Source organism: Neodiprion virginianus, chromosome 4 (assembly GCF_021901495.1).
Source record: "Neodiprion virginianus isolate iyNeoVirg1 chromosome 4, iyNeoVirg1.1, whole genome shotgun sequence".
NCBI lineage: Eukaryota > Metazoa > Arthropoda > Insecta > Hymenoptera > Diprionidae > Neodiprion > Neodiprion virginianus.
The window spans coordinates 13,482,793-13,498,642 of record NC_060880.1 but is presented as its reverse complement, the minus strand read 5'-3'; the positions used below and the strand labels follow the sequence as shown (position 1 = coordinate 13,498,642).

The 15,850-nt window shown below is 40.8% G+C and overlaps 1 protein-coding gene across 6 annotated transcripts; it reads left to right on the top strand.

The window, feature by feature from the left end:
- The first annotated feature begins 773 nt into the window (after positions 1-773).
- Positions 774-2,506, top strand: LOC124303726 (peroxynitrite isomerase THAP4-like). Of its 6 annotated transcripts, XM_046761306.1 has the most exons (5): positions 850-1,006; positions 1,223-1,465; positions 1,533-1,708; positions 1,912-2,022; positions 2,254-2,483. In XM_046761306.1, the coding sequence occupies exons 1-4, from the start codon at positions 945-947 to the stop codon at positions 2,007-2,009; spliced, it is 579 nt and encodes a 192-aa protein (XP_046617262.1). In that variant the 5' UTR covers positions 850-944; the 3' UTR covers positions 2,010-2,022; positions 2,254-2,483. The 6 variants fall into 6 exon arrangements, 3 of the variants coding, with proteins under 3 accessions (XP_046617263.1, XP_046617264.1, XP_046617262.1); XR_006907971.1 differs by lacking the exons at positions 850-1,006; positions 2,254-2,483 and adding an exon at positions 774-815 and having other exon boundaries at positions 1,912-2,019; XM_046761307.1 differs by lacking the exon at positions 1,912-2,022 and having other exon boundaries at positions 847-1,006; positions 2,254-2,506.
- Positions 2,507-15,850: the final 13,344 nt, after the last annotated feature.

The following is a 15,850-nucleotide window of genomic DNA, read 5'->3' as shown; positions in this document are numbered from 1 at the left end:
GCGACCCCCACGAGAGGTGACCCTTTTTACATACGCAGACTCGACGAGACCCCGTGCAGCGGAATTTGGCCACACTCAATTTCGAACCGAAATTGTTCCCCACTCGAAACCGTGACTCTACGCGAGACTTTACAGGGATCAACTTGATTCTACGCGTTATCGCGAAAACTCAGGCTACGGTCATCATCAAGGAGATCGGCAAACAAATTTCGAGCGCTACTCTAACTCAAGGATTAAGTGGGCCGACCGTTTACCAGTGTGCCAATTTAATTTGCGCTCGAAATATGCTCGCAAAGAATTACAAGCGCTTATCGCTCCGCAGCCACACGAGGAATTCCCCGACTCCCGTTTCTGCCATCGTACACAATATCTGGTTTTTTTTTTTTCTTTTGCTAACTTTTACTTTCGACTGTTTCACTCACCACGTAACGTCGCCAGGACTCAAGTGGCGAGTCCTGCAAATCGGAGCCGCAATTCGAACATGCCCCGAACATGGGCGCTATCCGTAGTCAAAATTCTTCCGATCTAATTGGGGTTCTCGTTACGAAACTCTTACAGCCTATCGTATCGCTATCGTTGAATTCCGCTGTCGCGGGGTGTTGATTGGCTGGCCAGTCTCTGGTACCCCGTAGCTCGAGAGTGGCGTGGTGACGACTTCGCGCGGGCACCTGTCGTCAGTTGGCCGACGGGGGGGGGGGGGGGGGCTGCGGCTCGCCGGCCACCAACGGGAATCTCGTCCGCCTTGGGTTCCCTCCACTGATATATATACATAAACTGGATTGGATTAAGCGTGGTGCCGTCACGCCAATTGAACGGTAGCCATTTTGTACAGATTCTTGTCACTTCAGATATATATATATATATATATATATATATACGTGATATATGTATGTGTATATAATCGATTGCGATGGAAAATTACAGTAACAATTATTGAGGTAACAATGAGTAGCTGCGTTTTTTGCAAAACAAAGGAATCAAAATATTGTGGGCGATCATTTCACAAGTGAGTATACAACGCTGAAGCGTTCTGCAAATGATAACTTGCAGAGGTTATGTCAGCATACGAAGTATTTACTAATTATATTTAACGAGTATTATAACGTACGAATCGTGTCAGTAAAAATTCACAATATTTGAATTATGAACCAATCTGATTATAATTGAAATTGAAAACTCGGGTATTATTGACTCAGGGATTAAATTATAATTCGATATGTAGATTTCCCGTGAAAGATGTGTTGCGCCTTCAGCAGTGGTTAAAAGAAATGAAGAGGAAGGACTGGAAGCCAAACCGAAATAGCACATTGTGTTCAGCTCATTTTACAAATGACTGCTTCGATAGAACAGGATTCCTAATTACATTGAAAAAGAACAGTGTACCAACTATATTTGACAACCCAAAATCAGAGTGTTCATCTTGTCACCGATTAAGGGAATATGGACGTGGCTCTTCATTCTTCAAGTAAGTACCGTTACTCAATGCAACATAACGTGTGAATTAATAAATTTAAACTTTGCTTGTTATGTAGGTTCCCATTGGATGAACCTGATATTATGAAGCAGTGGATCGCAAATATAAACATTGGACCGTGGTCCCCATCAAGTGATAGCTTTCTGTGTTCCGACCACTTTGAACCCTCTTGCTTTCAGAAGAAAAGTAAAAATTATATAACTTTACGAAAAGGCAGTATCCCAACGTTATTTGGTAAGATCTGAAACTATTAATCCCTTTTAGGTCAGAGAAAACTCAGTGTGCATAAAGACACGTTGATGTGATGCACTATTGCGTCAATGCCGTCGAAGCGGTTAATTACCTACAGATTATAAAGTGCTCTGTTACAGAAAAATCGTGTGTGACACATTTCTGTGTATTTCCATTGTCGTTATTTATTAGTAACTTATCTGTAGGTGAAAACTTGCAGCAGACCGAATTTCAGGATGAATCCGATCGGCCCACCACAGTGAATGTAACCAAATTACATGATCACCTACACATTTGTACCTGATTTGCATGCTCAGATATGTACATCTTTTTTATTTTCTTTTGATTGTGCTTGTAACTTTTTCTTCATGTGAATGGATCGTGGATTGATACTACTAATTATATTACGGTTGTAGTTTATCGCACGCAACTCTATAAAAATGCCTTAACGTTTGCAAGGAATGTTTTATTCTCCATATTTTTGAATAAAGTTTTTACCCACCCAATTCGATATAATTTAATTCAAAACTTTTTTTACATGTCTTAAGCTCCACTTTGATGATCAATGGATGGTAAATGGATTCCCTGACGGTTGAATTAGTGTTATACAAATTTTTGAATAATCCGTATGGAATTCAGCCCACCATAGGATGAAGGATAATGGACGGAAACTTCTTAGAATTGAGGACTTCTTTTGAACATAAAGAAAAATCACGCTTAAATACAAGTTTTTCGTCAAATTATTTAATGATCTTTTACACCATATAATTGTAAATAATAATATACTTTCGAAAAAATGATTTGTTCTTCATTTAATGTATCAAACATTATTTTACTCGTCAAAAACTTTTTTGTGTGACGAATATATCGTTAGATCCAAATAGCATATATTACGCAGTTCAAATCTAGCGCGCATTTTGTGACAACTTTCTGTACAAGATGGCGGAAATTCAATTGTTCAATTGGACGCACGAGCTTACACGTAGAGTATACGGTAATATCCAATCCGGTGTATATATATATCAGTGGTTCCCTCGCTGCAGAGCTCTCCGTTGACGCTCTCTCCGTAGCCTCGTGTAAGGCCCTCCTTTCGTCGCGATCCGCCGCGATTGCCATCCGGTAACGTCGTTCGAATTTGCTGCCAATCCCCTGTCTGAGGCCGCATTTACTCGCCACCCAAAAAAAAAAAAAAAATAAACTAAAATCCTGAATAGTCTTATTCGCTAGACCGACTATGGTCCCCTCTCAGAGTCTCGGATGCGTGACCGTTCTCCTGGCGCTCTTTTTCTAAATGAGCCACGGTCTGCTCCGCGGGATCCCTAAGTTTAGGGTCCGTCTAGAGATCGGGGAGCCGTGTGGAACGCGCAGTAAAAATGCCACGTTACAAGATATATATTTGTAATGTATCCTATTTCTACATTATAATTTTATCGAATAGTACATTTTTTTAATTCTATGTATAAGCTATGATATAATTGGGATTAATTCTATTGAATATTCTACATATAAACCCGAATATAATTGTATATATTGTAATAAATTCTATTGTTATTTTGGTAAATATTGTCCATATTATCTATACACATGATTGCAACCTGGACAGTCTTTATTTAGAGGATTCGGTCCATCCACGATATCGCCATCGGGTCCTGGTGTGTAATGTATGCTACATCTGCGGAACCTTGCGACGGCGTGGTCCATTTTCATATTCTCTGGTAGTTTATCCCACGCATCATTGATGGAGTTTGATGCGAACGTGCAGATAAATTCTTTTGGTAAAAAAGCTATATCCTCGGACATCATTCCCTTTAAACCGTCCAATTCTTTGTACAGACGGAAGGATTTCTCGAGGGAGCTGGTACACTCCTTCGAATACCAACTCCTTAGTCGCTGCACATTTTCAAAGGCGCAATTGTATGCCGGGATGTATTCAGAGTTGTCATCATACCAAATTCAGCCTGGCGCTGCTGCTTTCTGGAGGTTATTCGCTGGAGAGTATCCATGGTTCGCGTCGTGCCACGATGCCGCTTCCATATACCTCAATTTTTCCATTTCAGGGGGTATGATATGCAAATCTTCCATATTAATAACCCTCGTTGTACCATCGACGATCTCCGTCAGCCATGCTTTCTTCTCCGCCCCTTTGACGTATACGTAACACGCATTTTCAACCATTTTTCTCACAATCTTCGTCACATCCTCGTGAGATTTGTTGCCCGCGTTCCATGATATTCCGTGGTGATTGTGCGTCAACCATACATTGGTAGCTCTGAATTCAAGTGGTAGGCTTGCCAAATCATAGGGCGGCTTGAAAATGATGTAATCCAGACCCGACCCGTTTACATTCACGACTGCGACTTCCTTGGGTACAAACTTCATGTTATGACCGATAAAACATTGCACGTCTAGGATCATCGCCATGTTGAGGAGTGGGAATGTTGCGCTCGATTATATACTGATGGATTGTATGTGGAAGACTGACTATTCCATCTCCAGCACACCCGCTTTTACCCCCTCGTGGATGAATTTTGTGGAAGTAGAGGGGGATCGCATAGTTCATTTAAGGCGCATAACTGCATGAAAATTCGAACTTGTTGAATTCTCCACCAAGGTATTTCATTTGCAGACGATTTTCGCCGGCCATGCTACACATTTCAGTCAGCTGACTGGAATCTTCTTGTAGAACTCTTGCGATTCTCGGTGGTAAGAAGACGTTGTATTCTCCATCGATTGTCGCCAGAACACGTACCCCGAATTTTGTTTTGACCAGTCGTAACCCGATGACGTCATACACTCCCCCAATTTTGAGTTCGGACATCTTCTTGGTTGGCAGATTCTCCAGGCGGCTGACGTAGTTAACTTTTGCTAGATCCATCGCGTTTCGAGGTTATTTCACGAGCGAGAACAGTTCACAATGAGAATACGATGAGAACAGAGAACATCTGACGATCACGATAGACGTACGCTTTATATACCACCCACCCCCACTACAATTTTTCCATTGGACAAGTTTCGACACGCATATTGTGCGAGGAATTTTTATGGGGACCACTCCCCCACTGCCCCAGATTGGTTTAAGTGCATTGTCGGCACCATCTCAAAGAGCAATTTCTTGGAATTTTTTCAATAGATCTAGCGGGTTTTTACCCTATCCCATTTATGTGCGGCTTTCCGGCGCCAAACAAGTCTCGACAGGAATTATTTTTTTTTTGTGTGTGTGTGTGTGTGTGTCAAATCCTATGGGAATAGCCGCCGAAAATGACCGGGGGGGGGGGGGGGGTGCGCGGAGAGAGGGTGCGCCGTGAGTCGGGGTGGGGGGGCTAGGGGGGAGCTAGGGGGGAGCTAGGGAGGAGCGCCGCCATCTTTGAGTTAGAACTCTCATATATACACTACTGCTAAGAAATGCTGCTTTAACCAAACATGGACCAAAGAATAATATATTATGTGCCTAGGGCGTAAATGACGGTTTTACACCTGAGTGCTGAACGCCGCGCGCGAGGGCCAGCAAAGCCGGCCCGAGGGCTGCGCCGATCACACGAGGGGGTAAATCGTACGCCTGTGGTGCACACGATATTTTTTACAACAGTGTGCGGAAAATTCGGTCAAATATCAGTAATGTAGTCCCCGTGTCCAAAGAGCTTGGAAAAGTCGACCTTTGACAGACCACTGTGCTGCGCGGTGGGGTCTAGGGGCGAAGCCCCCGCCGGGGGGTCGAGGGCGGCGAAGTCCCTTTCAACGTAAAATATTTTAGTTCAAGTTTTTTAGTTCAAAAAACGTAATTCATTTTTTATTCTGAACATTTATCACATCGATACATTAATGAATCTTATCATAATACTGTTTTCAGAACTTTTGTTTATAAATGGGATGGTTTACAAAATTATTAAATTCATGTTCAATAATCTTTTATCGATTAACAATCAAATTATAAAAATTATAAAAATTAACAGATCCGTGTCAAATAATCTTTTGACAATTAACAATCAAAGTATAAAAATTATGAAAATTAACAAATTTATTTGACTTATAGTCGAACATAATTACATAGACGCTAAAACATAATTCGATGCTTGTATTAATCTTTTATTTGGACCGTTTTTTTTGGTAACTGTTATAACGGTAGTTTGTTTTTTTGATTTTTTCTTGGAACTTTCATCAGAGTCTTCATCAATCGCATCTGTTAGTTGTTTTCCAATTTTTCTTTTGTTGTTCACGGAATTTTTGATGTACCCTTCGGCTACTTGCGTGGATTTCCATCTACCATGTCTTTTCAACGTCGCGATGTCAGCTCCCGAATCTACGAGCAGAGTGGCTGAAGAACGCCTAAAACTGTGTCCTGTATACAATTCAGGATTTTTTAACTCTAACCATGTGGCAATTTTTTTCGGCATACCACCGATTAAATTCTTCCCCGTTGGTTGATTACAGTACTTGCCGTTGCGGTAACCGATGAAAAGTTTTGTTATTGGTGTATGTTTCGGTCTTAATAGCATGTAGTCGGTCACGATCTTGTGGTATTTACCTTCGAGCACGAAGGTTCTTGGTGAATGTGTTTTCGTATCGGGTATTGTCGCAACGAGATAGGCGTCGTGTAGTTTACTATTATCCATAGTCAAACCATGAAGCTCTTGACCTCTGCATGCCCCATGTATGCCAAGAATAAGAGCAACCTACGGATAATTGAATATTCATTCACCGTAATTGAATGTTTTCTTTTCTTTTCTTTTCTTTTTTACACGAAAATTTGAAAACTTACCTTTGTAACCAAAAATTCTTTGTCAGGAGCTTCTTCTAGAAATGTTTTTATTTCAGCTGGTGAAAAAACTTTGGCTTTTTTCGGTGTGTATTTGGTGTGCAATTTTTTCAAGTAAGCTTGCAACTTATTGTAGCTACTGATATCTATGGTATGTTCAATGTTCAACATTGTTTTCAACACTGAATATTTCGACCATAGAGTCGAAGATACAAAGTTTTGTGAAAGTCCGTGAAAGTATGCAAAAACACTTTTTCATCGAAAGATTTTATTTTGTTATTTTTCAACCACTTTCGAAAATCATCGTAACACGCGCGGTAAATAATCTTCGATTTATCTGGAAGCAATTGGCTCACCGCATCTTCAGCCGCTGCCAAAATACCGTCCGGAATAGAGTTACTATCACTCATTTCATACTAACGATTATACGGAAAGATTGAGCACGTGTTGTATCGTGGATAATCAAAGCGGGACTGATTATATGGTTACGCATGGAAGCGGGTGACACACACACTCATGGACACATTATTGGTAGAGTCGGTAAGGTAGGATTTGAAGTGTCCAATTGATTATGAACTTAATTTTCAAATGCAGGCGTAAGAAATTTCAGTTATTATTTTACGCCCGCATTTTAGGGCCCTCTAATTTTCTTTCCTGTGTATCATTAGGATGTTTGAACGTAAAAAAACGAATTTTTTATTTTACGCCTGCAAGGTGTAAAATTGATTTTTACGCACAGTGTTGAAGAAAGTAGTATTTTACACCCCGAATATCGAGGTGTAAAATTGAATTTTACGCACACTGTTGCAAAAAGTATCTTATTATGGTTAGAGCCGGTCCTGACCGACAAATTTTCTGCGCGGTGCTCTATAATGTAGCACAACATTCTTTCTGAGTAACATGGGTCAGCAGGCCTTAAAAAGTCACATGAATGATAAAAAACACAAAGAAATTGCAAAGAGTCAAGTCACGGCGAGCTTTCTTCCGATAATAGCCAACAATAGTATGATTGAAAATGAATCCACGAACACGATACCTGTATTGAACTTTCTCAACGTGGTTAATAACGTGCCATCACAGATAATTGACTACAAAAATCCGTGGCAATGTCCAACGACTCCAAGCGATGACAATTGCGGAAGCAAAATACGTTCTTCTGCTTGTGCGGTGCATTGCAATACATCATCCGAAATCGCAGGGAATGAAACGCTTTATTTTGAACGATCGGACCACAGAGGCAGAGGTCTTATGGTGCCTGCATACAATCATGTGTCACAAGTCTCTCAGAAATATCACAAGCAGTACGTCATTGATGAAAGTCGTATTTTCCGACAGCAAAGTCGCACAAAAAATGCAGTTAAGCAAGACAAAAGCAGCGTATATGCTACGCACGTAACTCCGACAGCGCTGCCCTTGCGGTCACTGTTCGAATCAGTGGGGTTATAGAAGCTGTGAAAATGAGCACCAAAGCAAGTGTTTCTACCAAATTATTATTAAAAAAAGGGTCTAACCGTATGTGTTGTGTCGTTGGATGCTTAAATAGTGAACGGAAGAATCCCGAGTTAAAGTCTTACCGATTCCCAGGGATCGCCTGGGAAGTAGACAGGAAAACTAAGTGGATCACAACAGTGCGTCTTCAAACGTAAGTACACGATTGAATGTCGTAAAAGTGAAGATCCAAACACAATTAGTTAATTTTTCTATGAAACCAGTGAATATAGACTTAACAGTGTCCGTAAATATTTTTTAAAGCGTTTAGCTTAAAAGTGAAGAAACAAAAAAATCACGACAGAAAATGAACTAAAGCCACCAAAGAAAAGAAACCAATACAAAAAGCTTTTATCGATACAACACTCGTTAAGGTTTGGCGTTTAATGTGCACAAACAACTCGCCAATTGTTTTTGAGGTTATTTTTTTTACCATGCCTTACCTCAATTGTTACTTGGTAACAATTTTCATTTTTTTTTTTACTTTCTGCCCCTGGCGTTTCCCTTAAAACAGTACCAAGGACACGGCGATATGCTTCGTCATAGATTTTCTCCCGGATCGGATACGTGAAAAGAATCCAATAATTTTTGCCCTTTCGATACACTTTTTTTTCGGAATACATCTAAAACAACCTCCTGAAACCCGCTTCTAATGATAATGACCATTATTTATAGATTGCAAACGAACATTAAAGCTAAAAACGTTATTTAATAAAACAAGTTGTCCCATATGATTACACGTATTTCTCTACGGGATATTAGTTTCTGTCATCCCACATTCCGAAAGATGGCGCTGCTGCTCCGCTCCAGAGTTATAGGCCAGTCAAAACGTCTAAAATATTGCAGTTGTGCACAAGAGCTGCAAACTTGATGGTAGGGTAATTCGATGACGCTGAATCGAATGGTGATAATTTGTTTGCACTCTGACCCCGGGAACATTGCAAACAACGCACCGAAAAATTTCAAATGCGTTTAATTCAAAATGTTGTACCCAGAACGAAAACGCACAAAAAATTACTCAACGCTTTTTTTGTCAAAACAATAGGTGAATTGTGAGGCGCGAATGAAACGAAAGTGCCTCAAAAAGGAACAAAACCGGCTGATATGAGTCACCGCATCGATGTATATATAGATATAGGAGCAGGCTCAGCGTGCCCGCTTTGTGTCCCCTCCACGCGCCGCCACATATACCTCCTATACTCAGCCGAATGATCGTTCGTGAAAGTAGCGAACATGTGTTGGTAAAGCGTCTTCTTTCACAACATGATAAATTGTATTCTCCTCGGCGCGAAGAACGAGGGAGCATGCGGATATGTATTATATATAGGTATATCTATAAAGGCCAAGCATAATAGCATTTTTACATGACATACAGTTTTTGCGTATAAAACTGAAACTAATCAAGCAATCCCAACGATGTGAATGGGAGAATTGTAGAGAACTGAATGACACAGAAAATGCGGGGTCGATCGACCCGATCGGACGATTAGATACCAAATGCTATGAAGATGAAGTATGCAGTTTTCATCTACTAACTGTCTCACGCATAATTGCACAGTCAGTTGTCAAGTAGTATTCACTTCAAATTTCGGCTCTTTTTCTGCTCTGTTGCTTGGCCTAATACATTATATACATTCAGCCAATAGGGGTGTTCGTAATTATTAGATTTTACTTCGAAATTTTACAATCGGTGCAGCTGCCGAAAAACGGCTGCTGTGCACTCAACAGTGCAAACACTGTGGAGGACAATCCTGCTCCAAATTTTCAATCAGCACAGTCGATGATGAGATTAGGGGGAAGTCCCCCAGTACCGGACACCTAAGGTTATTCGTTAATAAAATCGTTATTTAAGTGAAAACATAATTATTTTTATTTTTGTTATAATCTTTAAAGTATGTTTAACAATATAGGGACTTTTTGAATTAGTATATGACGTTGAACTGAGAATAAAATACAATTTTATTTAGTAACAAAAACTAGGCTGTCAGAGAAGTGTCCCCTAGTACCGGACACTAATAGTACGGATGGAAAAAATGTATTGAAATTTGATGAATTTTACAGTGGTCACATACACCGGGACAATCTCTTGAAACTATACATACAACGCGCATGCGCCAAATAATTTGATCTCATTGGTCGGTGAAATCGCCCCGCGGTGATGTTTTCGTCTGCTGAGCAAGGCGCCAACGTACACAAAATGAAACAAAAGCTGTAAATCTCTCGCGTGTAAAGCCGTGGATTGAGGTTATGGTGCTGTTTATTTTTACGTAGCGTGAATTGTCTAAGAAGAATAGTATCGTTCAGCAATACCGTGGTCGATATCGGAAACTGAGTGTTATTTATTGAAAGAAGAAATCTGAAATTCAACGTGAAATGTCATTAACAAGTGGGAGTCTGGACAAACAGAGGTAGGTAAGTAAAAACAATGTTTATTGTAAACAGATTCTTTATTTACATAAAATTAAAAATAAGTGAATGGTTGAGACCCAGTAGAAGGTATTTCCAGAGTAGATTCGTTACGGTGCAGTGCTCCAGAAGAGTAATCAGTGCCGATGAACATGAAATAAATGAAAGAAATGAGTAACAAGGAATAAAGAAATCATTCATCTTAAACAAGAAGCTGAGGAGGACAAAGAGTAGCAATTAACGGAAAACGTACCCGACGCAATACTCACAAAAATCCTCGCCGACATCATCGATTAGTTGACAAAGTTTTTACAGCTCCATTGTACAACAATCAATGTTCCGTTAACAAAGAGGGTTCACCAGATATCCAAGAATAAAAAGAGAAAAAGAACAACAGTTAATATTACAGTGTAACTCATGCTATTAAAGAAAAATTAGAAAACAAAACAATAACTTACAAGACAATCGTCCGATAACACTGGGAGGCCAATCTCCACTCTTCAGATCACCCCTCGTCTGGCCGTTGGTTGCCTTTCAAAAAGTGCTCAAAATGCCCTCCAGCAGCTGCGGCGCAGTAACCGAGCCGGTCGTAAAAGGCATTTGTCGTGTTGGATATGATATCCGGAAACAGATTCTGCAGGATGTCCAAGATCCTAGCTTGCAGTGCGGCAAAGTATTTAATCCTATCTTGGGCATACAGGACATTTTTCAAATGGCCCCACAAGCCGTAGTCAGAGGGAGTGAGATTAGGTGAACGGGCTGGCCACTCGACCTCCGGGCTTGCCCTACCAATCCAGCGTCCAGGGAATTGTTGGTCGAGGTAATCACGCACCGCACGTGTGAAGTGCGGTGAGGCTCCATCCTGCTGAAACCAAACAGGTTCGCCCCAAACACAGGAAATGATACGTTACTTGTAGTAAGCATAAAATTATTCATTTTAAAATCAGACGCACTCTGCTAATAATAACGCCAGCTTGACATGATAAAATACACTCACCATTTCTTCTTCAATCAGCCTAAGAGCCGGTACGATCCTCTCTCTCAGCAACCAGAGGTACTTCTCACCGTTGAGGTTTCCATCAATGAAAAATGGCCCAATGAACCGATTGCCAATCGCGCCGAGCCAGACGTTGAGCTTCAACGGGTACTGCGTGCCCGCCTGAATGAACAGACGAGGGTTGTTTCGACACCAGGCTCTGGTGTTCTGCCTGTTCGGGTTCCTGACAAGTATCACCGTATTTTCATCAGAGAAACCAGGATCCTTGCCACCTAAACGTTTTGACCATCAGGTAAGGTATAATTTTCCTCATGTTAATCAAAGTTTAAGCTTCGAGCCTGCTGAAAAAAAACGAATTTTATCATTGGATATATGTTAAAATGTTGTCATTGTCAAAGATCACGTGAATGGAAATTTACCTACATGCTTCCATGCCTGACAAATTTAGTCCCGCTTTGAAAATGAATTATTTCGTACCTGAAAATATTAGAAGCTATTATTATCAGACAGGATCTTTTGGTATTTTTGGAGACAACTTATTTCCAATGAAATGCACAAAACATAAATCGTTAATGAGACGCATTGCCACCAGACATCACCTGGCTTAATGCTCGAAAATTACAATCACAAATTACTGATCGTTAGATATCGTTTGACGTATTGCTTTTGTGAATACCATTTGTTGAATTTGTATCGTAGAGTTTTTTCATAGTCTAAATTTTTCCGAAATCAACCAAATTCTTCGAATAGCAAATTCACAATATGGTCGCGAATGTCACGGTATGGTCGCGAGGTTACTGAAATTCGTTCACGAGAACCGCTGAATACGAGGTGAATAAACATCGCCGATCACATCGCAAAACTATTTCCTTGTTTTCCTACGTAATGATGAAGAGGGACATCGATTTTTAGAATTGAAACTCAGAGACAGATCACCACGTGGTATTTAACCAGATAGTTCGTATCCTAATTCTGTGCATACCGGCGACACTGGGTGGGCGTGAAAACCACGATTCTGGTGATACCAGAATTTGATTGGATGAGGGCAACGATCGCGACTGGTATCAGCCAATATAATCATCTTTCTCCAGAGTTTCGTAACTTTCCCACTCGCGAATATAAACGACCCCGCTCGCGTAAATTGACCACTTTGCAAAAAGATCGCGCGTCTTCAACCACGTGTCTGGCAATTACCTTGATCCTTTTGTGAATTTTTTAATCGTGTTCATTAGATAAAAAATGCCTAATTACACGTTTTCTGTGCAGGAAAAAGTGGAGTTGGTGAAACATCATTACCAGGGCCTGTCTTATCGGGAAAATCAGGACCATTTCGCCGTCACACACCCGAATCGACCGACACCCTCGTTAGCGAACATTAGGAATCTGGTCCTAAAATTTGAAAAATCGGGTAGTGTCGACGAGAGGACCAGGAAAATCTCTCAACCAAACCGTCAGCTGAGCTGGGATACCAAGCCGGACATCTGCTTGACCGTCGAAGAGGATCTATTCAAGCCGATCAGCCGCATCACCCAGGATTTAGAAATATCAGACGCGTCGGTCAGAAGAGTATTGTGTGAAGCTAAGTACAGATCGTACAATTTTCAAGTCCATCAAGAACTCTTGGCTGGTGATAACGATAGTCGTCTTTGCTTCAGCCAAGAGATGATAGAACGTCTGAACGCAGACGAGGGCTTGTTGAGTCGCATTTGTTTCTCTGATGAAAGTACAGTGATACTTGTCAGGAAACCGAACAGGCAGAACACCAGAGCCTGGTGTCGAAACAACCCTCGTCTGTTCAGTCAGGCGGGCACGCAGTACCCGTGGAAGCTCAACGTATGGCTCAGCGCGATTGGCAATCGGTTCATTGGGCCATTTTTCATTGATGGAAACCTCAACGGTGAGAAGTACCTCTGGTTGCTGAGAGAGAGGATCGTACCGGCTCTTAGGCTGATTGAAGAAGAAATGGTGAGTGTATTTTATCATGTCGAGCTGGCGTTATTATTAGCAGAGTGCGACTGATTTTAAAATGAATAATTTTATGCTTACTACAAGTAACGTATCATTTTCTGTGTTTGAGGCGAACCTGTTTGGTTTTAGCAGGATGGAGCCTCACCGCACTTCACACGTGCGGTGCGTGATCACCTCGACCAACAATTCCCTGGACGCTGGATTGGTAGGGCAAGCCCGGAGGTCGAGTGGCCAGCCCGTTCACCTAATCTCACTCCCTCTGACTACGGCTTGTGGGGCCATTTGAAAAATGTCCTGTATGCCCAAGATAGGATTGAATACTTTGCCGCACTGCAAGCTAGGATCTTGGACATCCTGCAGAACCTGTCTCCGGATATCATATCCAACACGACAAATGCCTTCTACGACCGGCTCGGTTACTGCGCCGCAGCTGCTGGAGGGCATTTTGAGCACTTTTTGAAAGGCAACCAACGCCGAGACGAGGGGAGATCTGGAGAGTGGAGATTGGTCTCCCAGTGTTATCGGACGATTGTCTTGTAAGTTATTGTTTTGTTTCCTAATTTTTCTTTGATAGGATGAGTTACACTGTTACGTGGGGGTGAGAGTGTACTGAGCAGTGGTAGTTAATGATGAATTGAATAATCAAGCTCCCACGTAACGACAATGAATAAATATTAAAACTAAGAAAAGACCCACCTTTCGATAAGCCGGTAATTTGCATGATCATGTTGCTATAGTCCTGTACAGGTCTGTGAGGTTTGTTTAAATTGTTGAGGCAATTTTATAATAATGAAAATGGGAAAAAGGTCGTTCAAACTAAATGGTTTATCATGATTTAACTGGTAAAAGATGAAGTATATTCTGTATGATTTGGTGGTTAAAATGTCTGATAACAATGAATGGTGATAATGACATAAAAGCCGAAAGTAACAATTTATAAAGCGTTTGAGTTTATATAACGATCCACGCCGACGGACGAATTTATATTCAAATGCAGAGAAGCTGCAGAATCACTAAATTTGACCGTTTGCGGGTTTTGGCAAATTATCTGTTATTCTATTTTAAAGGATATGATTATTTGGTACCAGGAACATCTACTCTGAACGATGGTTATAACTAACTGGTCGTGATTATTCGATATTGTATTTCTCTTTTTAGATTATCTTAAATCAATTATATATCCTGTTGTTAATTCTTGTTGGTTAAATCTTGGAAACAATAAGTATGATTTAATTGGGGGTAGTGAAGCTAGCCACCAATTCTAGACTTGCTTTTAAATGAATATTACTGAAGTAAATTTTGATTATAAAGGTGAAACAAGAATTCGTTCAATTTCGAAGATTATCACTCAGATTGACTTATCTTTAGGTGAATCGGTCGACGAAATTGAGAGCCGTCGGATCGTGTCGGTCTGCGTCAGTACAATTCTGGACCAGGGCCTCACCTCAAGTTCGGAAGAGTTGATGAATCGAACGATGTTGAACGTCGGTCACTTAGTCTTTGTAGATTTAGAACGATATCTTATTATCGAAAGCTATAGTTGAAAGTGTCAATTGCTGATTTTGATATATATTAAAGATGATTCCAAAGATTATTTATTAAAAACGCTAATGTAGTTATTATTATTAGCACTTAAAATTACCTGATTCGGTTGAATCAGGGCCGAACTCAATTTAATTACGGAAAATGGAATAGCATAAAAATGTCTATTCTCGAAATGATGAGATTTAGTAATGCACAGAAAAGATGGAAACGTAGAAGATAGTGAGTCTTTTGCAGCTAACAGAATAACTGAATGCTCGAATTTGACGAATTAGCGCGAGACTTTAGGCCGGTCCTAACTAAGATTTTCCGAACGCTACTATTGCTCAAAAAGGGCTAATACGGGTTGACGTCCACGCACCTCGCGACTTGACAGACGAAAGACGTGGCTTCTTGGGCCCGAGGATCCAAGCAGCTGCAGTTGCAATAAGTTACAACGGTAATTAGCCAATGAGGTGCGAGGGCGACCTCCTGGTGCCCAAATCCACATGGTCAGCGTTACTTCATGCTCTTCGACGGTGTTTCGACGATTCTCAATCTCGTCGGTGACACATTAAAAATATGAACAAGAGATATTTACATACAATGTTCACACATTCATTCATACATCCTAATAAGTAATCTATTTTAATTTGGTGTTTCCAAAGGTAGTGGTTTATCCTAGTTATTGGTTATAGTTTTAACCTAAAAAGAGGGATATTTCCAGACTGAGCGCTACTGATGCTACTTCAGCAGTCTCTTATCTCCGTTCTTGGTACCAGTAAAATAGAAGAAAGTCGAACCTTATACTAGGGATCATTGTTGGTCTCTACGTGACTTTTGCCGGGAGGGGTGGAACTCGCCGTTATTAGAATATGAGATTTTGATGAAATAATATCTGTGCATTGAAGACATTAAAGAACTGAAACGAAATGGAATCTTGAAAAAGGTACGCCAAGGCGGTACGTCGGGGCGTAACACACTGTAATACTAACTGTTGTTCTTTTTCTCT